The following is a 25,610-nucleotide window of genomic DNA, read 5'->3' as shown; positions in this document are numbered from 1 at the left end:
CACCGGGATGACTATTGGTGACATGACCTTAATCCTAAGTGAGTTGTGAACTCCTAGTCATGAAGTCAGTCTTTTGATTTGTATGGATGAGAGTGGCCAGATTGCAAACTCAATATGTGTAACGATTCAAATTTCTAGTATATTTCTAGGACGCTACTTTATGCATGCAAAGGCTTGACAATACATTTTCTCAAAGAATAATTAGATAAAAGAGATAAAAAAATTTATTTAATTAAATAATGCTCAACTAAGCAAAGAAGATAAAACCTAAAAAAAAAATACCGTTCGGGGTACCCCTAACCATTCTTTAAAATAAATAACAGTTAAATAAATCAATAAATATAATCAAGGAATGTTTCTTTAAGACTTTAAAATGTCTGACTTTGTTTCTTTAAGACTTTAAAATGTCTGACTCCTAAATCAGACACTAGTACATAAAACCTAAATGCGGAAGCAATAATCTGTCCAAATGGCCAAGTCATGGATCTCTCTTGTCATGCACCAGTCTATCTTTACCCTTACCTGAAAAACATGAAAGGAAAATGATGAGTATAAAAGTATACTCAGTAAACGACCCACTACTGGGCCCACTCAGTGACCTGTTAGCCTTTCTATTGAGACAAAAGTGCACAAGGGCATCATAGGCGTAGGCATAGGCATAAGGAGCGAACCCGAAGACACGCTTTCATAAGAAGTAACCCCGAAGGGCACAAACATAAACATAAGTGGTGGTCCCAAGGGGACACCGTACATAAGCATAAGGTGTGGGCTTGAAGACTCACATCATGCGATGTGCATAGCCCAATAGAAGTGCCAACAATCACTGCAATCTCATAAAGTATAAGCATACATCGAGGTCTTAAATCATGCTAAGATCACATAACAGTTCACAATTCATCCATACGTCAAACACTAATACAACACATAACATCAACATTCCACTACATAGGCGTAAGTTACAAAAATTTTCAACTGACCAATACGCATATCAAAATATCGTTTAACGCATGAAGCTAAACGATCGTTTAGCTTTTCCTTCATATCGTCTAACGCATGAAACTAAACGATCGTTTAGCTACTGAAGCTTAACGACGATATGAACAGAGGCCGATCATCTGGAATCTGCAACTCGGCCCCTTCGCTTGTTTCTTCAAATTACAGCTTAATTTCAACTCTAATGACTCCAAATAAATTAAAAATTAAAGCTCATCAAACAAGAGCCAATTACAAATTTAAATGGGAAATCAAAGAGAAATTAAAGGCCAAAACTCAAAAAACCATATCATTACAGCAATTTCATATTTTCACACCAAAAATCCACCAAACCAGAATTAATCCGAATTGAATGCTTATAAGATGCTCTGATACCAATTGTTGGATCGACACCATCACGCAGCGGAAGAAATCAAAATCCATAAACATTCTAATTCATTAATTTTGGTTGAAAGGAAACATGCTAAAACAGAATATAATGGGTTTCAAGAACATACCTTGGTCGAACCATCGAAATCTCCATTTTCTAGCTGTAAAATCCTCCAAATCCTTGTCTAGACCACCACAAGCTCTTCCCAACTATCTTCTTGGTGTTCTAGATTGAGTTGTAGGACTCAAAATAAGCTGGAATCAAAGGGAATATGGAGAAAGCTCAATGAACCAACCCATTGAAGAACACCTTCTTCATCCAATTTTTTCAGCAAAAATTCATTTGGTCATCATCCATTCTTCACCCCAATCTATTCAATATATTGCAGACTATCATGCAAAGAGATGTGTTGCATGGGATGCAGCTCATGCTTGGAGTAAACCAAGGAAGAGGTGGTGGGTTCCTTGTAAGCTAGTTGAAGATAAACTTTTAAAAACTCATTTTCAAGTTGTGTAATTTTTCAATTTCCAAAAATCCAAAATTGATTTTAAAATCATATTTTATTTCTAAAATCAAACTTTATTAATTTTACAAATTAATTTCGTACATTAATTTTCTAATAAAATTAATAAATAATTATTTAAACAATTTAAATAATTCTAAGTAATTTAATATCCAATATTAAATTAATTTTTATACAAATTCATTTCATATATTTAAATCATATTTAAATATATTTTTTTTATTCTATTTGATTCTAATTTGAACGTTTCAAATTAACTTATCACGCTACTCTAGAGCTAATCCATTTTCGAGCTAGTAGGGGGACCTCATGTACCTACAGATCATAGGCTCCAACTATCCGAGATTAATTAGCTAAACTCATTAGACCGATCTAACCTCCATTAGTTAATTAATGGGTCACTCCACTAAAGTCCATAGTTGAACTCCCTTCACTGTAGATATATTATGTCCACCTGATATAACCATGATTAGTAAGTTAACCATTCACAGGTTATTCGCAATAACGGTTGGGTCAAATCTCTGTTTTACCCCCGAAATTACCTCTTGTTCCTTAAGTCCCCACTGATCCCCTAATGAACAATTTTTTTGTGATCCAATCACAAAACCAAGTCCCTCTCATGCCAAATGAGAGGACAAGATCCCTTGTTCAAGCTCTAGAATCAACACTTAAAAGAACAACCTCTCTACCAAGTCCCTCTTACACCCTATGTCTCCAACTATCTATCCAGTCTTACCCCTGAAATGGCAGTCATATTGAGCCGGCGTTGTTGAGCCAACTCTCACCACTGGCTCAGAAGTTAGAGCAATCCTGGTCTCTCTTGTGTCAACTACGCTGGCCAAGATACTCTAGACACCTTGGTTAAACAACTTCTTGGCCTTTATCGCTAAAATCACCTTGGGTAATACTATCGTCCTGACTCCCTTGAACTTAAAACTGGCTGGGGGGTTAAAAATCACCTCCTTACGAGAACAGTCTATGCTAACATGGTTGGCAGCCAACCAATCCATGTGCAGAATTACATCAAAGTCACGCATGTCTAACGCTATTAGAGTCACATCAAGGGTGCGATTCGCTATTTCTAACCAACACGCTTTTATCTTTTCACTTTCTATCATAATTTCTCCTGACGGTGTAGATACTGATAAATAATCCAAGGGTTCTAAAACTAACATAGCATGTTTTACGAACAACGATGAAATGAAAGAGTGAGACGAGCCAGTGTCAAATAATGTCAAGACGTAGTGTCCCAAGATTGAGAGCGTACCTGTCACTATTGTTCCCGAATGCTCAACTTCTCGATGGTTAGTGGCATAGTCCCGACCCTACTGCTGTTGTCGGTACCCTGATGCGAACCCGGGGGCTGACCCCCTGCACTTCCGGAACCACTACTAGGGCATTGGTCTGTCATATGCCCTGCCTGCTTACATCTGAAACAAGTCCCCATGCCAATCAGACAGCGTCCCCAATGACGCTTCCCACACGACTTGCACATCGGTCTTTCCCTCCAAACTTCTCTTAAAGCAGTAGCTTGTCGTTGGGCGTGCCCTACCGACCTGTTTGTACTCTGAACCTTCTGCGGAGGTCCCGGAGCTTTCTGCTCAGCTTTCCTCTTCTAGCTAGGGGCTGGTTCCTCCATCAAGGACTTCAGGAACTCTATCCCTGAAGGACAGCCCACGCGTGCTACCGCTCGAAAAGCTGCACAGTACCTCACACCCCGTCCCGGAGTCCTTGTACAAATCTCTCAACCCTCTTTGCTTTAGTAGACACTATATCAGGGGCGAAGCAAGACAACCTGTCAAACTCCTCCTCATACTCCTCTATTGTCACGATCCCCTGCTTCAGATTCATGAACTCAGCCTGCTTGTTGTACCTCACGTGAGCAGAAAAGTACTTCTCGTAAACCGCTCCTTGAACTGGTCCATGTGGCTTGGCCTCCACTGGCTTCTATCATTCTCTCAATTGAGCGCCACCAGCGCTTAGAATTGTCCATGAGAACAAAAGCAGCACACTGCAGCTTCTGCTCCTCTTGACACCTCATGTACTGAAAAATCCCCTCCACAGTGGACAACCACAGCTCTGCATTTGTGGGGTCTTTTAGGGACTTGTTAAACGTCGAAGGATCATACTTCTTGAAGTTTCGTAGGTATCCGACCTCCAAAGAAGGGTCTGCCACAGTCCGATTCGTGTCCCTATCTTGATTCTCAACTGGTGGCAACGAGATCACGAGGATGGCGCCTGTTGCAACTATGCGTGCTGAGCTATCTGCTCGGCCACCATATCCCTTAGCTGTCCTACCACGGCCTGTGTGACGACATTTCCAATAGTTACAGCCATGGTCGTATACTCTACTGGAATTTCTAAGGATGAGGCCCTAGCAGGGCACAGTCGAAGCTCGAGGCCCGCTTCTTGGTCTAACCTTCTGCCAAGTTGACCTAGAAAGGTCACGAGGTGGCGAGTCCCGCACCTCTTGGCTCTACACCTCAGGTTCTTGCATGTCAGGGTCCCGCTCCCCAACTACTTTCTTACCTCGACTGCCCCTTCCTCTAGTTCATGGTGTCATACCTGATAACAACATGTAACGCTTTAATAAACATTAGCAGGTTAAACCATAAAACAACTGCACAACAGGTAAAATTTCATACACATTTCCCTAAAGAACTTTAAACGACACACCTGGCGATGACAAAAGATCCATCTGTGGCCATAAGGAACAGGTTGGACTCACGATGTAAGTCAGTCTATAGAACCTAAAACTTAGGCTCTGATACCAACTGTAACGACCCAAATTTCTAGTATGTTTCTAGGATGCTACTTTATGCATGTATAGGCCCAAATTTCTAGAATATCCATTTCTAGGACCCAAATTTGAGAAAATGTATTGCCACGCCTATACATGCATAAAGTAGCATCCTAGAAACATACTAGAAATTTGGGTCGTTAAAGTTGGTATCAGAGCCTATGTTTTAGATTCTCTAGACTAACTTACATTGTGAGTCCAACCTGTTCCTTATGACCACAAATGGATCTTTCTTCATCGCCAGGTATGTCGTTTTGTTCTTTAGGGAAATGTGTATGAAATCTTGCTTGTTGTGCAGTCGTTTGATGGTTTACCCTGCTCGTGTCTATTAAAGCGTTACGTATTGTTATCAGGTATGGCACCACGAACTAGAGAAAGGGGCAGTCGAGGTAAGAAAGTAGTTGGGGAGTGGGACCCTGACATGCAAGAACCTGAAGCAGAGCCAAAAGGTGCGGGACTCGCTACCTCGTGACCCTTCTAGGTCAACTTGGCAGAAGGTTAGACCAAGAAGCGGGCCTCGAGCTTCGACTGTGCCCCCGCCAGGGCCGTCATCCTCAGAAATTCCAGTAGAGTGTATGGCCATGGCTGCAGCTATTAGTCATCACATAGGTCGTGGTAGGACAACTAAGGGATATGGTGGCCGAGCAGATAGCTCAGCACACACAGTCACAACAGGCGCCATCCTCGTTGGTCCCGTTACCACCAGTTCAGAATCAAGATAGGGCCACAAATCGGACTGTGGCAGGCCCTTCTTTGGAGGTCGGATACCTATGGGACTTCAAGAAGTATGATCCCCCGACGTTTAACGGGTCCTTGAAAGACCCCACAACACAGAGTTGTGGTTGTCCACTGTAGAGGGGATTTTTCAGTACATGAGGTGTCCAGAGGAGTAGAAGTTACAGTATGCCACTTTTGTTCTCATCGATAATTCCAAGCGTTGGTGGCGCTCAGCTGAGAGAATGATAGAAGCCAGTGGAGGCCAAACCACGTGGGACCAGTTCAAGGAGCGGTTTACGAGGAGTACTTCTCTACTCACGTGAGGTACAACAAGCAAGCTGAGTTCATGAATCTAAAGTAGGGGATCATAACAGTAGAGGAGTATGAGAAGGAGTTTGACAGGTTGTCTTGCTTTGCCTCTGATCTGGTGTCTACTAAAGCAAAGAGGGCCGAGAGATTTATATAAGGTTGTCTTTCTTATGCAAGCTCTAGAGCCTCCCACCTACGTCGTAGCTTTCCGAGCAGCAGCACGCGTGGGTTGTCCTTCAGGGATAGAGTTCCTAAAGTTCTTGATGGAGGAACCAGCCCCCGGCCAGAAAAGGAAAGTTGAGCAAAAAGCTCCAGGACCTCCACAAAAGGTTCAGAGTACAAATAGGTCGGTAGGGCACGCCCAACGACAAGCTACTGCTTCAGAAGGAGTTTAGAGGGAAAGATCGGTGTGCAAGTCATGCGAGAAGTGTCATTGGGGACACTATTTGATTGGCACGGGGACTTGTTTAAGATGTAAGCAGACAGGGCATACGACAGATCAATGCCCTAGTAGTGGTTCCAAAAGTGCAGGGGGTCCGCCGCCGAGTTCGCATTAGAGTAGTTTAAACCGATAACAGCAGTAGGGTCGGGTCTATGCCACCAGTCATCGGGAAGCTAAGCATTCGGAAACAATAGTGACAGGTACACTCCCAATCTTGGGGCACTATGCCTTGGCATTGTTTGGCTTTGGCTCGTCTCACTCTTTCATTTCATCGTTGTTCGTAAAGCATGCTATGTTAGCTTTAGAACCATTGGGTTATATTTTATCGATATCTACACTATCAGGGGAAATTATGATAGCAAGTGAAAAGATAAAAGCGTGTCAGTTAGAAATAGTGAATCGCACCCTTGATATGACTCTAATAGTGTTAGACATGCGTGACTTTGATGTAATTCTAGGTATGGATTGATTGGCTGCTAGTCATGCTAGCATAGACTGTTCTCGTAAGGAGGTGATTTTTAACCCCCCCCCTAGGGAAGCCAGTTTTAAATTCAAGGGGGCTGGGATGGTAGTTTTCCCAAGGTGATTTCAGCGGTAAAGGCTAAGAGGTTGATTAACCAAGGTGTCTGGAGTATCTTGGCTAGCATAGTTGACACAAGAGAAACCGAGATTGCTCTAACCTCTAAGCCAATTGTGAGAGATTATCCCGATGTGTTTCTGGAAGAACTTCCAGGGTTGCCTCCACCAAGGGAGATTTATTTTGTGATCGAACTGGAGCCGAGCACTATTCCCATATCCAAAGCTCCGTATAGAATGGCTCCGGTAGAATTGAAAGAGTTGAAGGTCCAGTTGCAGGAACTGCCTGATAAATGGTTCATACGACCCAATGTTTCTCCGTGGGATGCACCAGTGTTGTTTGTGAAGAAAAATGATGTATCGTTACGTTTATGCATAGGCTACAAGGAGTTGAATAAGGTGACCATCAAGAACAAGTACCCGCTTCCTAAGATTGATGACCTGTTTGACCAGCTACAGGGTGCTACTGTATTTTCCAAGATTGACCTACGATCAGGTTACCATCAACTAAGGATCAGGGACAGCGATATCCCAAAGACTATGTTTCGATCCAGATACAGGCATTTCAAGTTCATTGTAATGTCTTTTGGTTTGACCAATGCCCCAGCGGTATTCATGGATTTGATGAATAGGGTGTTCAGGGATTTCCTGGACACCTTTGTAATTGTTTTCATTGATGACATCTTGGTCTACTCCAAGACAGAGGCGGAACACGAGGAACATCTTCGAAAAGTCCTAAGAACACAGAGGGAAAACAAACTGTATGCAAAGTTTTCTAAGTGCGAGTTCTGGCTACGAAAGGTGTCCTTTCTTGGGCACGTGGTGTCAAAGGACGGGGTTTCAGTGGATCCAGCTAAGATTGAGTCTGTTACCAATTGGCCTCGCCCTACAACGGTCAGCAAGGTGCACAGTTTCCTGGGATTGGCTGCGTACTATCATAGGTTTGTAGAGAATTTCTCTAACACGGCCACGTCGTTGACTCGGCTAACACCAGGAATGGAGCTTCGTTTGTTTGGAGCAAAGCTTGTGAGGATAGTAGGACCTCAAGCAGAGGTTGGTTTCAGCACCGGTTCTCACGGTACCAGATGGCTCCGTGAATTTTGTGATCTACAGTGATGCTTCTAAGAAGGTTTTGGGTTGTGTGCTTATGCAACAAGGTAGAGTGGTTGCCTATGCCTCCCACCAGTTGAAATCATGAGCGAAACTATCCTACTCACGACTTGGAACTAGCAGTTGTGGTGTTTCCCCTGAAGATCTGGAGGCACTACTTGTATGGGGAAAAGATCCAGGTTTTCACTGACCACAAGAGTGAAATACTTCTTCACCCAAAAAGAGTTAAACATGAGGCAACGCAAGTGGCTTAAGTTAGTAAAGGATTACAACTGCGAGATCCTCTACCACCCAGGTAAGGTGAATGTGGTAGCTAATGCCCTCAGTTGAAAGACCGCTCATTCGGTCGCCTTGATCACTAAGCAGGTTCAGTTGTGTAAGGATCTGGAGCGAGCAGAGATTGTGGTGACAGTGGGGGAAGTCACTTCGCATCTAGCTCAGTTGACAGTGCAACCAACCTTGAGGCAAAGGATTATTGTTGCACAGTAGGGTGATCCGGACTTGATTCAGAAATGTCATCAGGTAGGGTCAGGCCAGGCCAGTGAATTTTCTGTGTTGGTGGACTAGGGCCTTCTATATCAGGGACGGTTATGCACTCCAGTAGATGATGGCCTGAAGGGGAAATTATTGGCAGAAGCTCACAACTCTGCATTCTCGATGCACCCAGGTAGTACCAAGATGTGAAGCAGTATTACTGGTGGCCCAATATGTAAAGAGAGATAGCTAATTATGTCAGCAGATGTTTAGTCTATCAACAGGTGAAGACCCCGAGCCAGAAGATAGCAAGCTTGCTACGGCCACTGGATGTACCAGAATGGAAGTGGGAGAGCATGTCCATGGATTTCATTATGGGTTTGCCTAGAAGAGCGAAAGGTTTCTCAGTGATTTGGGTTGTGATAGACAACTCACCAAGGTGGCGCATTTTATTCCAGGAAAGCCGACGTACGCGGCGAGTAAGTGGGCTCAGCTATATATGAAGGAGATAGTAAGATTGCATGGTGTGCCGGTGTCAATTGTGTCCAATAGGGACCCTCATTTCACCTCCAATTTTTGGAAAAGCCTCCAGGCAGCCTTAGGGACGCGGTTAAACTTCAATACGACCTTCCATCCCCAGACGGATGGGAAAATATAACACTTGAATCAGACGTTAGAGGATATGTTGCGCGCTTGTGCGTTGGAGTTCTCAGGGAGTTGGGATTCCCACTTGCATTTGGCAGAGTTTGCTTATAATAATAGCTATCAGGCAACCATTAGCATGTCGCCATTTGAAGCTCTTTACAGTAGAGGTTGCAGGTCTCCTGTTTGCTAGGGTGAGATTGGGGAGAGGAAACTGGTGGGAACTAAGTTAGTAGAGTTGACAAATGAAGCCATGCAGAAGATCAGGGCTCGAATGCTAGCAACGCGAAGTAGACAGAAAAGTTACGTTGATGTTAGGCATAAAGATCTTGAGTTCGAGGCAGGTGACAAAGTGTTCATGAAAGTGGTGCCAATGAAGGGTGTCCTCAGATTCGAAAAGAAGGCTAAGCTAAGTCCGCGTTTTGTAGGCCATTCAAGATCTTGGAGCGAGTCGGCCCTATGGCTTACCGTTTGGCCTTGCCACCGTCTCTCTCCGCGGTCCATAATGTCTTTCATGTCTCCATGCTGAGGAAGTATTTAACGGATCCGTCTCATGTGGTGGACTTTGAGCCCTTGCAGCGAATGAAAATTTAAGTTATGAGGAGAAGCCTGCGCAAATTGTGGCCAGGGAGTTGAAAGTTTTGCACAGCAGGGAGGTGCCAATGATGAAGGTTCTGTGGCAGAATTATCAGTTTGAGGAAGCAACTTGGAGCGAGAGGACGAGATGAAAACACTACATTCAGAGCTCTTCCAGGATTAGAACTTTCGAGGACGAAAGTTTATTAAAGGGGGAAGAGTGTGATGCCCTCAAAGATCTTGAGTTCGAGGCAGGTGACAAAGTGTTCCTGAAAGTGGTGCCAATGAAGGGTGTCCTAAGATTCAGAAAGAAGGGTAAACTAAGTCTGCGTTTTGTAGGGCCATTCGAGATCTTAGAGTGAGTTAGCCCTGTGGCTTACCGTTTAGCTCTGCCACCGTCTCTCTCCGCGGTCCATAATGTTTTTCATGTCTCCATGCTGAGGAAGTATTTAACGAACCCGTCTCATGTGGTGGACTTTGAGCCCTTGCAACTGAATGGAAACTTAAATTACGAAGAGAAGCCTGTGCAAATTGTGGCCAGGGAGGTGAAAGTTTTGCGCAACAGGGAGGTGCCACTAGTGAAGGTTCTGTGGCAGAATCATCAGTTTGAGGAAGCAACTTGGGAGCGAGAGGACGAGATGAGAACACTGCATCCAAAGCTCTTCCAGGATTAGAACTTTCGAGGACGAAAGTTTATTAAGGGGGAAAGAGTGTGACGCCCTAAAGATCGTAAGGTAAAATCCGTCTTGTTCCTTTTTATTTTTGGGTTTGAAAATATATGATAAGTGGTTAAGGCATTTTGGAATATATATATATATATATATATATATATATTAAAATAAATATTATTATGTATATTCTTTAAGGAAAAGTGAGGAGTTAAGGTTTAATAGGGTACAATTGGTTATAAAAGTGGAGTTAATGAGCCCTCGGTTTGCGTGTAGAGAAAAGAAGAAAATAAAATTTTCTTTTTTCTCTCCTTTTTCTTCCTTCCAGCCCCTTCGCGAAACCTTTTTCTTCCCCAACTCATTTTTCTACCAGCCGCTTATGGTTTGACAGGTCACCGGCTGTCTGATCGTCGCTGCCTCCTCACGCCTCAGCTGCGCCGATCGCGCCTCAATTCTCCGCCAGCTGCATCGCTCGACCTCAGTTCCCCGCCAGACGCATCGCTCGACCGCTGTTCTCCGCTAGCCGCACCGCTCGACCCCTGCTCTCCACCAGCCGCGTCGCGCATCGACGCTTTCCACCAGTCGAGTTTCTTCGGTTTTCCATTCCCGTTCTTGTCGTCCGCCAGTCGTCGACCTCTTCTATTTTTCCAGGAACTTGGTTTTTTTTTTTGTGAGATTTAAGTTTTTGGTTTTTAGTTGATGGGTTTTGAATACCTATCGATTTTGGTCTGATTTAAGTTTACGCAGGATGCATTGTTGCTTAATTCGGGGTTTCAGGATATTTTTCGATACTGTTCAGCAGCATCAGAGTTCGCTTTGGGCGCCTTTTGGTAAGCTATAATGGTTGTTCTAATTAAATCTTGTTTTCTCTAGTTGGTTTGGTGAATATTTATGTTAATTGGAATTTAGGATTGAGTTTTGGAACCTTTCAGTTTGGCTTATGACTGGTTTGGATTCCGTACTTGGAGCTCAGGTGTAGTTCTGGCTAAGTCGACATTTTGGGTAAGTGGTTTGGGGACTTTTGGTGCATTTTGGGTGAGTTAGGTTGTGTTTATAAGAATTGACATTAAATTGGTTTATTCTAGGGCGATTCAAGCATTTGACTCAAGTCAAAGAGGGATTTGATTGATGGTTGGAGTTTGGTTTGCTAATTGTTCGACATAAATTCGAGATAAGTGGTTTACTACCGATTTTCCCTCAATCCCAAGCATGTATTACGTATTGGTTCCTTAGTTGGAATAAAATATTTGGATATGTCTGCTGGTCAGATAAAAATTTTGAAAACTTAGACTTATGTCACCGTATGTCAATGTTGTATGTCGTTGCAAAGTTTGATGGGTGGATAAATTGTGAACTGTTGGATGATCTTGGCATGATTTATGACCTTGTTTGCATGCTTATGTCTGTTTGAGATTCCAGTGACTGTTAGTATTGTCATTGAGCTATGCACATCGCATGTTGTGAGCCTTCGGGCCACACCCTATACTTATGTACGGTGTCCTTTTGGGATCACCACTTATGTTTATGTTTGTGACCTTTGGGGTCACTACTTATGAAAGCGTGCCTTCGAGTTCGCCCCTTATGCCTATACCTATGCCTACGCCTATGATGTCCTTGTGCACTTCGGTCCAATGGAAAGACTAACAGATCACTGAGTGGGTCCAGTAGTAGGTCACTTACTGAGTATACTTTTATACTCATCCTTTTCTTTTCATGTTTTTCAGGTAAGGGTAACGATAGACCGGCGCATGACAAGAGAGATCCATGACCTGGCCATTTGAACGGATTATTGCTTCCGCACTTAGGTTTCATGTACTGAAGTCTGGTTTAGGAGTTAGGCGTTTTAAAATCTTATGAAATATTCATTAATTTTATTTATTGATTTATTTAATTGTTATTCATTTTAAAGTTGGGTTAGGAATACCCCAAACGGTATTTCTTTTTTTTTTTCCTCTTATTTGCCTATTTGAGCATTATTTAATTAAATAAAAATTCTCTCTTTTATATTATTATTCTTTGAGAAAATATATTGTCACGCCTATGCATGCATAAAGGAGCATCTAGAAACATACTAGAAATTTGGGTCGTTACACCTACATGTTGCCCATGGCCATATGCCTGTCTCCACCCTTTTTTACCATGTTTTCATCCTATGTATTTCACTTTGTTGGGTAGTTTACTTTCTATGTACTTTTCTTAGTGTGTGACCACTCGTCCATTTCCATATGTGGCGGATGTGTTTTTGTTCAAAATGCACTATATAGGGGTAAGACTAATTATCGTATTCTTATAAGATGTATGTTATAAAGTCGTGTTGTTGCTTATTGCTTTCTAGTTGTATGACTAATATTCATTGCTTAATCATGCTTTCAAACGTTTTGTGAAAACTTTTTTTCTCTAAACCTGTTTTCTAAAACCTTTTCTCAAGAATAGGGTGGAAGTTGCGAGAAACGTCCATTATGCCATTGGCTATTCGAATTTGGATTGATCAACTTGTTCGAGGGCAAAAACAAGTGTCAGACAATTGCCTCGAGTCCCTTACAGGAGTGCGATTGTGACGCCGGACAATCGCTATAATTCCAGTTGTGTTCAACACGAATACGAAACGGCGGTGGAGTGGAAACAGACGGTTAAAAAGTTAAGATTACGCTAGGAAAAATTGGAATTCCAAACTCACAAGGTGATGTGGGATTCAGATTCGAAGGCACAGGAGTTCCTTGCAGAGTCGTCATCCTCCATTAAAGGCAAAAGGTCAGTAGAGTACGACTAAGCTATTTAGCCCCATTTCTCAGACAGACTTTGAAGTTTGAAGAGACAGGGACTCTCAACTTTAAAAGTCAGATTTGATGTGTCCCATTTGGTACCCACGTGTCGCTTTACATGTTACTGTTTCTGACCCTCTCTTAAGTCTTAAAACAAACACCCCATCCCTCCCTCTCAAATACTTGTACGTTATTTTCGTCTGGGTCTTTATCCTTTAAATTCCATATCTTTTCTGGTTCACTCATGGTCATAGCCATGCCGAAATGAGTGTCCTTTCAATTCAACCCGCTATTTTGAATCCATGATGTCACAGAGAACAGGTTTTCCCCGGAAGCCTATGAAAAGAAGGTCCCACACTAGAAAGGTTCCAAGGGAAGCTGTAATCAATATGGCGGAGGCTAGAAGACAGATAGCCGAAGCTTTGCGACTTCATAGATCGTCGTTGTCGTCACCGTTTGCAACGAGGATGTGTATGGCTGAACCCAGTGGTTGCTATGTCTGTGAGTTTGAGAAAAAGTCCATATTTCCAGGTTCGCAGCATTTTTGCTATTCGATATTGGAGTCTATGCCAGTTCCTCAACCGACATGGTCAACCACAGCACCTTCTGTTCTGCGTTCGCCGGTGGCGCCGATGGAAGAGCAGGAAATTTTTGAGTGGGGAGATGGGCAAGCTTCTTACGCTTGGTGGCTTGGATTTTTGAAGGCTTTGGATGTTAATAGCAGCAACGACACAGAGTATCAAAATGCAGGGAGTGGAAGTGCGGTGGGGATGAGTTCAATGATGTTGACTCAGTGTCAGGATGGCTTGGAAAGTGGGGAAGCACTGTTTCTGGAAACGAGTGACCACACCTCGTTTGCAGATGAATGGTTGATAATTCCAATTGGTGAAGACGGGGGGTTTATTGATAACAATTGCCTTGGGAATGATTTAGTATCTAACTAAGTTCTATGTGGTTTTGCTTAGTTTTCTGTTAAATTGTTGGGGCTGTATGGTTTACCACTATGCCCAGAATTTTCCTCCCAAATATATGTATATGCATCCCATTTGAACCACTTTTGTTCATTCTATCAAGTCATGAGGGAGGATGATGTTGATGCAGGGTGGTCAGGTCAGGGTTGGTGGGTTGAACGTGGACTTAGGGATCAACTTAACCGTTATTCAATTTTCTTTTTTCTTTTTCCTCCCCCCCCCCCCCCCCCCAAGACTATTAACTAAGTATTTGAAAAATCCTTGCAAAATCCCATAAACATGATCGAAACCATACGCCACGAAACGCGCCTTATACCACTCGACCACTTTTACAAGCCTTCACCAAGTTTCCAATTATCATTGGTCGTTAACGCCTGATATTCCTTAGCCAGCCTTAACCATTGTCGCTAAAAATTGCTTGCAAATGTTTGGGAAGAAAAGTAGTCTGGTGGATGGTCTGCGTACCCAAAAGAAATTATAATTCGGAAAACTAGGCAATTTCAAAAAACTAGAACTAAAAAAAGTAGCTGGAATGAAACCACGATCTCATCTCTTTGATTTGAATTTAAGTCCATCTTACTTAAGGTTGAGGTTGATATTTTTGGTTAGTCCTAGGCTGATGATAGAGAGAGTCAAGGTCAAGACACCAGTGTATGCGCGTACGAGCCACGAGGCACTACTATTTGCGATAGTTTTGGACTTTGTCCAAATAAAATGATTGTGCTAATGAACTAAACAACATGTGAAGTCACATTGGGCACTAGCCCTAGATAAAATGTAGACTTTGGGATGTTGTAATTTTATGTATATCCATATGTAGCAGCATACTAGACTAGCTAACCATCATAAGATTCCTAATGCCTTTAAATATTAAAGCATTTCGATATATAACTTAACACATCCAGACCAATCGGAATACCAGAATAGAAGATGTTTATCATTTAGAATCTTTTGCAAGTTGAGGAAAAGGGTCCAATGACAACCTTCAGGAGGACAATAAATACAAGAAATGTTGCGGAAGCCTATAGAAAGAAATTCATGCCTTCATTAAAGGAACAGACGAGATGAAATAAAAAGTAGGCTTCCTAGTGCATGCCACCAGAAAGCTCAAACAGGCTAAAGATATGAAGCCCAGAATACATAGAGTCGCCTAATCCTTTGTTGCAACTTATGAGAATGAAGTGCAGATGGAAGATTGGTCGCTATCCTGGCTTCTTCACTTCCAGAATTCCAACAGAATGGCTTTGCCCTTTATTACAATTTTTGAAATTGGGAATGGCAAGTCTCTGGCATGGTCCGTTCTTTTGTTTTCTTTCCGAAGGTGTGGTATTTCATATGCTTCTTACAGTCTATTTCATCAATACGTTCGCAGGCCCCTTTTCTCAAGTAAAGATAAAAGAGAGGGAATAAAGGAAGAAAAGCATGCACGAGAAAGGAATTTATTGAATCAGAGCACTTAAATATCACGAGTAAATGACCATACTTTATGTTGACCTCTCCAATGCCAAATCAAGCAATCTGCGAAAGAACTGGTGGGGGTATACAGGTGGTGTCTCTGCAAGTGCCTGTGCGTGCATGAACGACACATGATTATTTAGCATTGAGAAGTTGGGAGGAAGACACTCTGTGTTTGCATGCATCATGATTGCGCTAAAATCGGCATAAATGACGTGGGGATCAACTCCAGATGAAATTTCTTATTTTCAAGTTTGATATTTCAAGGATTCTTTTCCAATTTTTTCTTTTTTACAGAAGAAACTAATGTAATGATAGCCTAGATCATAATAAAAGAACGCCTCAAATAATTAAAATTGGAATTTAAAGGGGTCGCTAGTGCTCGAAGAATGTTGATTGTTCTACTAATGACGTAACATGAATCCTTGAAAATAATAATAATAATAATAATACATCAATGTAATACTTACCTGGTGGATGAGAACTGTGGAAGGTGTCATTCCAGGGACTGTATTAACTTCAATGACTAAGACCTAAGAACGGCACAACCTCAAGTGATGTCAGAAAATATGACACTTTAAAATAACATCAATTCCAGTGTAAAATCCTAGAGTACCATGCTTAAACCCAAACAAGGACTTCAGTTTCAGAGAGACAACAAAAAAATTTTATTAAGTTCCCAAAATACTTGGACAAGCATCCTTGAACGTTTGTTCAAAAATAAGAGCATGGCTTGTTTTTATGAGATAAATGTGTAGGATATTTTTGTTAACGAGAAATGCAAAGTACTTCCCGGTAAGGCCTGCATTTTAAATCTTAAACGCTTCAATATTGTCTTGTTCAACAATTTGGTAAATGGAAAGGCATGTAAGGAGAAAGCATCAAATGAGTTACCTTTCCACTATCAACATCTACAAATGCATCAATTCGGGAAAATCCTTCCAGCTGTAGTGCGTTTGCAATCAGTTCAATATGTTGTTTACACTTCTCCAGCGACTCATTACTTAGGCAGAAAGAAAAATCTTCATAAATACATAATGTAAAAGAGAAACCCGAGAAGCAACTTGATGTAGTGTTTAAATATTAAACATATATTTCTCATAGTCAGGAGAAATTTTATGCTTTCAAAGTTCAATTAAGGAAGGAGCTTAATAGCATGTAAATACGAGATAAATAGTAGAAACTTAAGTGTTGTATGAAAAATAGAGTAGCTACTCATTTAAAGAAAAAAGTACTCTAGTTTCCAAAACTAAAACGAGGCCACCCCGTCAAAGAATGAAGTATCACCACAAACCTAATAATCGATAATGGTGGTGGAGTTAAATTGATGCCAGTCCCACCTGTCAATTAGACATATGTCATTGAACACTTCAAAAGACTAAAGTTAAGGAATCAAGTATCTATAGCTCTCTATCACAGCTGAAAGTACACCTCGTCGTGTTTAATTACTTCGCGTTTATTAACATAAGCAATTTTTTCTTGTTTCTGATAAATATTTGCTCGACGCCCACATAGACAGGGGTCAGGCAATAGCTCACTGCCTGTATTCTGTATAAACCCGATTTAATAGAACTACAAATAAATATTAGAATTCCATCTTGTTTCGGAAGAAAAAGATAGATCACCTTGGAATTTCTCCTCGAGAGATAAAATATCCCCACTTTCCTTGACGGTGACGCTAGGACTCAATGAGTGCATTGATCCACGTGTTCCCACAACACCTACAGTAATTTCCACCCATCTACTTTGTCCTTTCCACAAAAGTCTTTCAGACTCATCAGTAGATTTGGATGAAACAATTATCTCATCGGTCTCGATAAAAGGTTCAAAAATCAAGAGTTCTGGAGGTGGTTTTGGCATCTCAATCATGCCATGTGCCTATAATTAAAAAATTGTTACACTATAACCTAACAATAACATAAACTAGAAAACAACAATATAACCGAAAACTAACTATAAGGAAAAGATGGATATTTAACAGCGATTGATTGTTCACATTTGGTATTAGTAACCTATGGCACAAGCTGCCTTTCAATGCCAGATGTCTATTATTCTGTAAGATAGTCTACAGCACTCAACCAGGAAAAAAAATTGTCCTTGTGGTTTTGGATAGAATTGCAGGAAGAAAAGTTCCTAGAGATGGCACATAACTATTTGTACCTTTGACAAACTATTAGAAGGAATTCTGACGAGGCAGTTCTCCAATGCTTTCACATAAACTGCAAGGTCATCAGCACAGCTGCATGAAGAAATAATTCAAATGTAAGTAAATACAAAAATTTCTTTCGAATATAATTTGATACAACAATAATGAGATGTTTTTCTACATTTCAAATGGTCAATCAAATTTTTGGAGAAAGCGAACAGCAAACAATATGTTATATCTTTTACCATAGTCTTGCAACCCCGGTCGAGCAACCATCTCTAGCTGGTTTAACACATAACGACTGACACTGAAGCTTGCAGGTTAAGTCATGCCATACATTTAATATAGGGATATGCAAGAGATATTCTTTCCTCCTCTCATCCTTTTTAATGGTAAGTACACCCATTTCTGAAAGCTATTCATAAAGATAATTCGTGAAACAGAATATATGCTGGTTTTATAAATTATACAAATCTGTTCTCTTTAAAAATAACAATCAGTTGGCTAACGTACATGGTTTAGGGCCAACGAAGTTGATACTTTGTCCATGCATATGTTAGAGGCTGCCACTCCGGGACCTTCAATTGAGAAAATGAAATACAAAGTGAGCAAGAGAAAGCACAAATATTGATAGTCCTCCTTGACCAATGTTGATTTTTGGCAAACCTGTATAAGGAACTCCTTGGGCCTCCAACAAGGATTGAAGCGTGCCATCTTCACCAATGCCTCCATGCACTATAATGTTCACAATAAAAGTCATAAATGCACAGTAAACTTTTATGCTATGATTTTCTGACTTAGCTGCACTGTTATTCAAATTCCAAGGTTCTATACTGCTAGGGACTGACATTAGTAAGTTTCCTAATGCCGTTATAATTTCTCTCATATAAAGGAGAAGAGGAGCGCATGCCAAGGATTGGCACCTGCTGGTTAGAAACAACACCTGCTATAAAAACCGTTGCATCAACTTCCTTCGCTTTCTTGATCCACTGCTCCAAGGAAAATCTCACAGGCAATTCATCTTTGATATCAAATCCTGAAAACCAACTATGCTTCTTCAGACCTTCTTCAAGATCAGTCACCACTAGCTCTCGCAGATGAGATGTTAATGCTGCGCGAGTTGGTTCAATGGCCTCAATGCATGCAGCAAGAACTTCCTCCGTGGTGTGTCTTAGCACAAGTGAGTAACTGCTTAGAAAAAAGAATCGTGTTAAACAATAATATAAAGGGCTAACTGCATGAATGGACGTTAAATAGAAATATCTAAAAGTTCTCTTTATTTACAATATAATAAGAAATCTAGATGCCAACGATGTTTAAATGTTTTGTACTTGTACCTTGCATTTAAATTAAGGTTAGTGCGTTGACGATTTGACTTTCAAAAAACTTATTATAGAAGTATAAAATAAATGGTAAAAAGAAATGTTAAAAAAAATAAATAAAAAATTAGAACTCAAACACAGTTGTATGACCTTGGCCCTCTTCAAGTAAGGTCAATTAAGGTCATAGAAATATTAAATATTTTAGGCTACAGTTCTTTAAAATGGTTGTAATAGATATGATTATTATCACTTAGTACTTATATGCCTGAAAAAGAGTTGGCACTTGTTGAAATATGGAGTATTTATCCTAGGGGCATTTTAGTCTTTTTACGTGTTCTTGCTATTTTTGGGTTTCTGCAAATCTATTTATATTTGAATCTTGAGTGCTTGTAAGTTTGTAATTGTGATAAAAATTAATAAAATTCTCCTATCGTGATTTTTTCTCTCTAATCTAGGGTTTTTCACGTAAACCTGGTGTTTATTTTCCTTTCCCTTTTTTTCAATATGGTATCAGAGCAAGGGGATGAAACCCTAGGCTTGATAGAAGAAATTCAATCATCGGCCCTAGTAGATGATGGACCAACAGTAGAAGAGACGAACACCGCTGTGATCCAGGCTGCCATTGATTGTTACCTCAGGACAATTCTCAACCAACAGTAGCCGATTGGAAGCCCAGCCACGCCGCACATGCTCCAGCAACATCCGATTGGTATCCAACAACTGATTCAACTCCATACCCAACTTTTCCAACAACCGACTGGTGTCCAACAGTTGTTCGAAGGGCAGTATGCTAGCCTCGCGACCCAACAACTCCAACCTCCGACCCAACCGACCCAGACCCAGCCGCTGATCATGCAACCGCTCAGCACCGAGCCGTTCGGGCATTACTCAGGGCAGGCCGACCCATCCACCAATGCGGCTCTAACCCAGCTGATGTCAAGCTTTAGCGCCGCTTCTGGGCAGGCCGACCCGTCCACCAACGCAGCTCCGACCTAGCCAACGTCGAGCTCCAGCGCCGCCCCTGCCCTGCTTAACACCCTCCAAGTGGCAGCTCATCTGGGGCTCCAGCCGCGACCCGTGCAGCCTCCAACCGGACAGCCTCACACCCAAGCTGTCAAGCCTATAGGTCAACATCATTCTTCAGGTCCGAACGGGCAACAGTCTCCTACAACTTATGGATCGATCGGTTATGGAGGTTTAGGACCAATGGGTGTCTTTTCGATTGGAATTCAACAACAGATTGCTAGTCTCCAACAAAAGATTGCAGCACTTGGGTCGTTTTTTTGGTACCACATCCAACCCACAGACAAACCCTAATCCAGATTTGTTTTCAAGTTTGCCTTTATACGCGGAAACTCCAGTAACAGCCTTCCCTAATTTACCTACGGTAAACATTTTATCGGGGTCTGTGGGGAATTCTACAGGAATAATCACAGTAGAGAAACTAAATGGCTAAAATTATTTTTCTTGGTCTCAATCTGTAAAAATGGTTCTCGAAGGACGACATAAATTCGGATATCTAATTAGCAAAATACCAAGACCAAACCATGGGGACCCTCAAGAACAGGTTTGGAAGGACCCTCAAGAACGGGTTTGGAAGGGTGAAGACTCCCTACTTCGCTCGATGTTGATTAACAACACGGAACCTCAAATCGGAAAGCCCTTGCTGTATTCTGCCACTGCTCGAGACATCTGGGATGCGGTCCAGAAGCTGTATTCAAAAAGACAGAATGCCTCGCGTCTATATACATTGCGAAAACAAGTCCATGAATGCAAACGAGGAACCATGGACGTGACCTCGTACTTCAATAAGTTGTCTTTATTATGGCAAGAGATGGATTTATGCCAGGAGATTGTCTAGAATTGCTCATGTGGTGGGGTTCAGTATTCGAAGATTGAGAAGACTAATCGTATCTATGACTTCCTTGCTGGGTTAAATTCAAAATTTGATACGGTTCGTAGTAGTATACTAGGACAGAGGCCAATACTGTCCCTTATGGAGGTTTGCTCTGAAGTTTGATTGGAGGAAGATAGGAAAAGTGCCATGAACGATTTTGTGATTACAGTTGTGGACTCTACTGCATTTAGGGTAAAATCATCCGGATCGGAGAATGACAATCAGGATGGCAAATCGCCTCCAATATGTGAGCATTGTAAGAAACCATGCACACGAAGGATCAATGCTGGAAACTACATGGTCGACCCCCGAATGGCAAATGTCGGTCTTCCAATGACAAATCAAAGTCTGGCTGAGCCCTTGTGAGTGAAACTACTGATGATGCCTCCCAGTCTCAAGTGACCAACCCGAGTGACCTAGGTACTATTGGAATCAGTACAGTTGCTCAATCAGGTACCACTCAATCTCTTAGTCTTCTTATTGAGGGAAAAGATACTTTGATACTAGATTCAGGAGCGATCGATCATCTAATTGACTCATCTGATCGATTCTTCTCATACTCTCCGTGCGCTGGAAATGAGAGGATTCGAATTGCAAAAGGGTCCTTTGCTCCGATTGCTGGTAGAGGTCGTTTGTCTCCTTTTCCAGGGTTGGTTTTACAAAATGTTCTACACGTGCCCAAAGTTACTTATAATTTGTTCTATAAGTCAAATAACCAGGGATCTTAACTGCAGAGTTATCTTCTCACCTGATGATGTTTCATTTTAGGACTTGAGCTTGGAGACGACGATTGGTACTGCCCAGCATGATAAGGGTCTCTCTACCTCTAGTAGCACGTCTAGGACTAGTTTGTTATCGTCGTTTACAATTTCTAAAAAAGACTATTTGTTATGACATTTTCGCCTTGGTCATCCATACTTTCAATATATGAAATATTTGTTTCTCCATTTATTTTCTAATGTGGATATTTCCTCTTTGTCTTGTGATGTCTGTATACGTGTCAAACAGCCCAGGGTGACCTTTCCCTCACAACCTTATAAACCTTCCCAACCTTTCCACTTGGTTCATAGTGATGTTTGGGAGCCATCGAACATTACTACCTTATCCGACAAGTGATGGTTTGTCACCTTCATTGACGACCACACCCATCTTACAAGGATATTTCTTCTTGTTGATAAGTCCAAAGTATCATTTGTTTTCCAATAGTTCTATACTACAGTCGAAACCCAGTTCAATACTAAGATTGTTATCTTTTGGAGTGATAATGGATGGGAGTTTGTTAATAACACCCTTCGTGAGTTTTTGAATTCAAAAGGAATTATCCATCAAAACTCATGTGCCTATACTCCTCAGCAAAACAGAGTAACTGAATGGAAAAATCTCCACCTTATAGAAGTTGCTCGATCTCTCATGCTTCCGACATCCCTTTCCCTCGTACCTTTGGGGAGACGTTCTTACTGCAGCTCACCTCATCAATCGTATGTCATCCCGTATTCTTAAGTTTCAAACACCTCTAGAGTGCTTTAAAGAATTTTTCATGTCTACGCGTCTCTTTCCAGATATCCCTCTTTGTGTGTTCAGGTGTACTGCCTTTGTTCATAGCCACGGCCCTCACCAAACAAAGTTTGCCCCTCGTGCTTATAAGTGTGTCTTTGTGGTGTATCCTCTTCACCAACGGGGCTATAAGTGTTTCCATCCATCTTCAAGGAAGTATTTTGTCACTATGGATATTATGTTTCTTGAGGATCAACCTTTTTTTTTCCGTTAGTCCTCTTCAGGGAGAGAACTCTAGCGAAGAGGCTAACTCATCTACCTACTCTATCCCTATAAAATCCGAGCCCACTCCTAAAACAAACCCTATTCCTCTACAAAATAAGTACCCTGGATAACATACTATAGGAAGAATCTTAGAAAGGAAATGGTGGCTCCTGTTACTGCACCGGGAAATGCCCAAGAATCGAAACCGGTACCTGCTCAGATTCAAGCGTCCCCTGTTTCTAATGATGCTTCTGGAAGTAAAAATGAGTATGTTAAAGGTGATATAACGGAATGGGGTGAAATTAATGGGTTGACTCCCAATGAGGACAAACCTACAAGTTGTAATGAGTCACCAGGAGAAACTCAGGAGAGTGAGGTCTTGCCACAAATAAGCAAGCATGATCACCATCCCTGTTTGATGAAGAGTCTGGAAAAACAGGAGATTATGATGCCTCCCTTGATATACCAATTTCCCTACGAAAAGGAACTAGATCGTGTACCAAACATTCCATGCATAGTTTTCTATCTTACAATAACTTGTCGCCTGGGTTTAAAGCTTTTACAACCAATTTGGATATTGTGACAATACCAACCAACCAGTGTGCATGTGGCCATGGAAGTTCCCGAGTGGAGATCTGCTGTCATGGAAGAAATGAAAAGCTCTCGAAACAAATGAGACATGGGATCTTGTTACTCTTCCCAAGAGTCACAAAACAGTTGGATGCAAATGGGTGTTTACTGTCAAGTATAAGTCTGACGGGACTCTCGATAGGCACAAGGCCAGATTGGTTGCTAAAGGGTTCGCTTAGACATATGGGATTGATTACTCAGAAACTCTCTCCAATAGCAAAGCTGAACACAATTCGGGTCCTTCTCTCAGTTGTAGTTAAAAAGACTGACCCCTCTATCAACTTGATGTAAAGAATGCTTTCCTAAATAGTGAGTTAGAAGAAGAGGTCTATATGAGCTCTCCTCCTGGGTTTAAGCAAAATTTGGCAATTGCGTCTGCAAACTCAGGAAGTCCTTATATGGCTTAAAACAGTCTCCGAAAGCGTGGTTCGACATATTCACTACCTTCGTTAAGTCCCAAGGGTTTGTTTAGGGACATTATGATCATACTCTATTCACGAAGAGATTCGAATCTGGGAAGATTGTTGTTTTGATTGTATACGTTGATGATATAGTTTTGTCAGGAGATAATATAGCAGAGAATGGCAGGTGAATTCGAGATTAAGGACCTTGGTAGTCTGAGATATTTTCTTGGTATGGAGGTATCAAGATCGAAGGACAGAATATATGTATCTCAACGGAAATACACTCTAGACCTGTTGAGGGAAACAGGGATGACAAGATGTAAACCTGTTGACACTCCCGTTGAATTCAATACTAAACTGGGAGATTCTGTTGAAGGAGTTCCAATGAATAAAGAAAGGTACCAGTGTCTCGTAGGGAAATTGATCTACCTGTCTCATACTAGACCGGATATATCCTATGTTGTTAGCATGGTCAGCCAGTTTATGCAAGCTCCATACGAGAAACATATGAAGGTTGTTACTCGGATTCTGGGGTATTTGAAGTCTATTCCTATAAATGGCTTAATGTTCAGAAAACATGATAATAGATTCATTAAAGCTTATACTAACTCAGATTGGGCAGGATCCATAACAGATAGAAAATCGACTTCAGGATATTGTACCTTTGTGTGTGTAATCTTGTCACCTGGCAAAGTAAGAAACAAGGTGTGGTTGCTCGAAGTAGCGCTAAGGCAGAATACAGGGCTATGAGTCTAGGAATATGCGAAGAGATATGGTTGAAGAAAGTTTTGTTTGATCTTCACCTGGACAGTCAAGGTCCCATAAAACTTTATTGTGATAATAAGGCAGCTGCCAACAATCCAGTGCAACATGATAGAACCAAACATGTGGAGATTGACAGACACTTTATTAAAGAGAAACTGGATAATGGTAGCATTTGTATTCCCTACCTTCCTTTGAGTCAACAGGTTGCTGACATTCTCACCAAAGGGTTACTAAGACAGAGCTTCGACACTTATGTTAGCAAGTTGGGTCTTATTGATATTTATGCCCCAACTTGAGGGGAAGTATTGAAATAAGGAGTATTTGTCCTAGGGGCGTTTTAGTCTTTTTACGTGTTCCTACTATTTTTAGGTTTCTGCATATCTATTTATATCTGAGTCTTGGGTGCTTGTAACTGTGACAAAAATTAATAAAATTCTCCTATCGTGATTTTTTCTCCCTGATCTAGGGTTTTCTACGTAAACTTGGTATTTATTTTCCTTTCCCTTTTTTTTCAATAGCACTTGGTACATTTGCCTGAGAAATAGTTGTAAATTACAAAAATAAAGAATTTCATCTACGGTTATAATCCTCCTTTCTTATTGTCCTGTTAAGAGTGATAAAGATTTATAAATTCACTAGTCAGAACTTACGGCAATGACCAAACCGTTTTGAAGGTCAAGTTGGCTTCATTTTTGTCCAAATCCACGCCAGATGTTTGCTCGATAGATGGGGCCAGTAAACATGGAGTTACTTCAAGCTGTAGCCATAAAAATCATTCTCAGATTAAGATAGGGAAAAAGATGCACTCAGAGAAATAAACCATCAATGAAGTAAAACTTTGCATTGGAGGTCTTATATCATCTATCACAACTTCAAGACAGAAACGAACATCTGAAAACATTTATAAATGGAACCAATAACTCTCGAGGCAATAAGCAAGTAGAAATTCTCAAACTCAAGTTTTTTCTAGTTCACTCGGGTGATACAGAACATTTGATCATCAATAGAGTGTTTTTTGTAATTCCTCTGGCATTGGGGTTGCTATTCTTCCTTCCTTTCATAACAAATGAAGGAATCTAGTTGCCTATTCACCCAGACAACCAACACTTATTGACCATTTTGATCCCTTAAAAATGAAATGATAATGATAATAAAAATGAAATAACCAAAAAGGTAATAAGTACAATGACCAAAATGAATATTTTAAAAGTACATTGACCAAAATGAATCAAATCCAAAAGTACATGGAATAAAGTAGTTTTTAAACCATGAAAAGACTAGCAATTGTCCATCATTGCAT

The 25,610-nt window shown here is 41.2% G+C and overlaps 2 protein-coding genes across 13 annotated transcripts in view; one reads left to right on the top strand and one right to left on the bottom strand.

Moving 5' to 3' along the window:
- Positions 1-268: 268 nt before the first annotated feature.
- LOC120090245 (D-alanine-D-alanine ligase family) overlaps positions 269-25,610 on the bottom strand; it is a 29,128-nt gene continuing 3,786 nt past the window's right edge. The window contains exons 14-26 of one of the 12 annotated variants that reach the window (XR_016524454.1): positions 24,961-25,067; positions 18,478-18,722; positions 18,201-18,269; positions 18,048-18,112; positions 17,780-17,949; positions 17,549-17,627; positions 17,014-17,266; positions 16,683-16,728; positions 16,283-16,391; positions 15,859-15,921; positions 15,417-15,498; positions 1,491-1,617; positions 269-522 (exon numbers count right to left, since the gene is read on the bottom strand). Coding sequence is in view for 4 of the 12 variants with exons in the window: in XM_039047800.2 (XP_038903728.1) it covers positions 15,418-15,498; positions 15,859-15,921; positions 16,283-16,391; positions 16,683-16,728; positions 17,014-17,266; positions 17,549-17,627; positions 17,780-17,949; positions 18,048-18,112; positions 18,201-18,269; positions 18,478-18,722; positions 24,961-25,067 (1,287 nt within the window). In the remaining 8 variants the exon portion in view is untranslated. Of the gene's footprint in view, positions 523-1,490; positions 1,618-14,849; positions 15,499-15,858; positions 15,922-16,282; positions 16,392-16,682; positions 16,729-17,013; positions 17,267-17,548; positions 17,628-17,779; positions 17,950-18,047; positions 18,113-18,200; positions 18,270-18,477; positions 18,723-24,960; positions 25,068-25,610 lie in introns of those variants that run through there. The other 11 variants (XR_005485475.2, XM_039047800.2, XM_039047799.2 and 8 more) reach the window with 11 other exon arrangements.
- Positions 12,142-14,016, top strand: LOC150032767 (uncharacterized). Its single transcript, XM_090306788.1, has one exon. It carries the CDS (start codon positions 13,265-13,267, stop codon positions 13,904-13,906), a length of 642 nt encoding a protein of 213 aa, XP_090162914.1. The 5' UTR covers positions 12,142-13,264; the 3' UTR covers positions 13,907-14,016.

This window comes from Benincasa hispida, chromosome 11 (assembly GCF_027475165.1).
Source record: "Benincasa hispida cultivar pf3 chromosome 11, pf3_genome.v1.1, whole genome shotgun sequence".
In the NCBI taxonomy this organism is placed as follows: domain Eukaryota; kingdom Viridiplantae; phylum Streptophyta; class Magnoliopsida; order Cucurbitales; family Cucurbitaceae; genus Benincasa; species Benincasa hispida.
The sequence above is the reverse complement of the archived record's forward strand: the minus strand, read 5'-3'. Positions and strand labels throughout refer to the sequence as shown.

Coding starts and splice junctions, on each gene's coding strand:
- LOC150032767 (XM_090306788.1), top strand. CDS start 13,265: ATGATGTCACAGAGAACAGGTTTTCCCCGGAAGCCTATGAAAAGAAGG.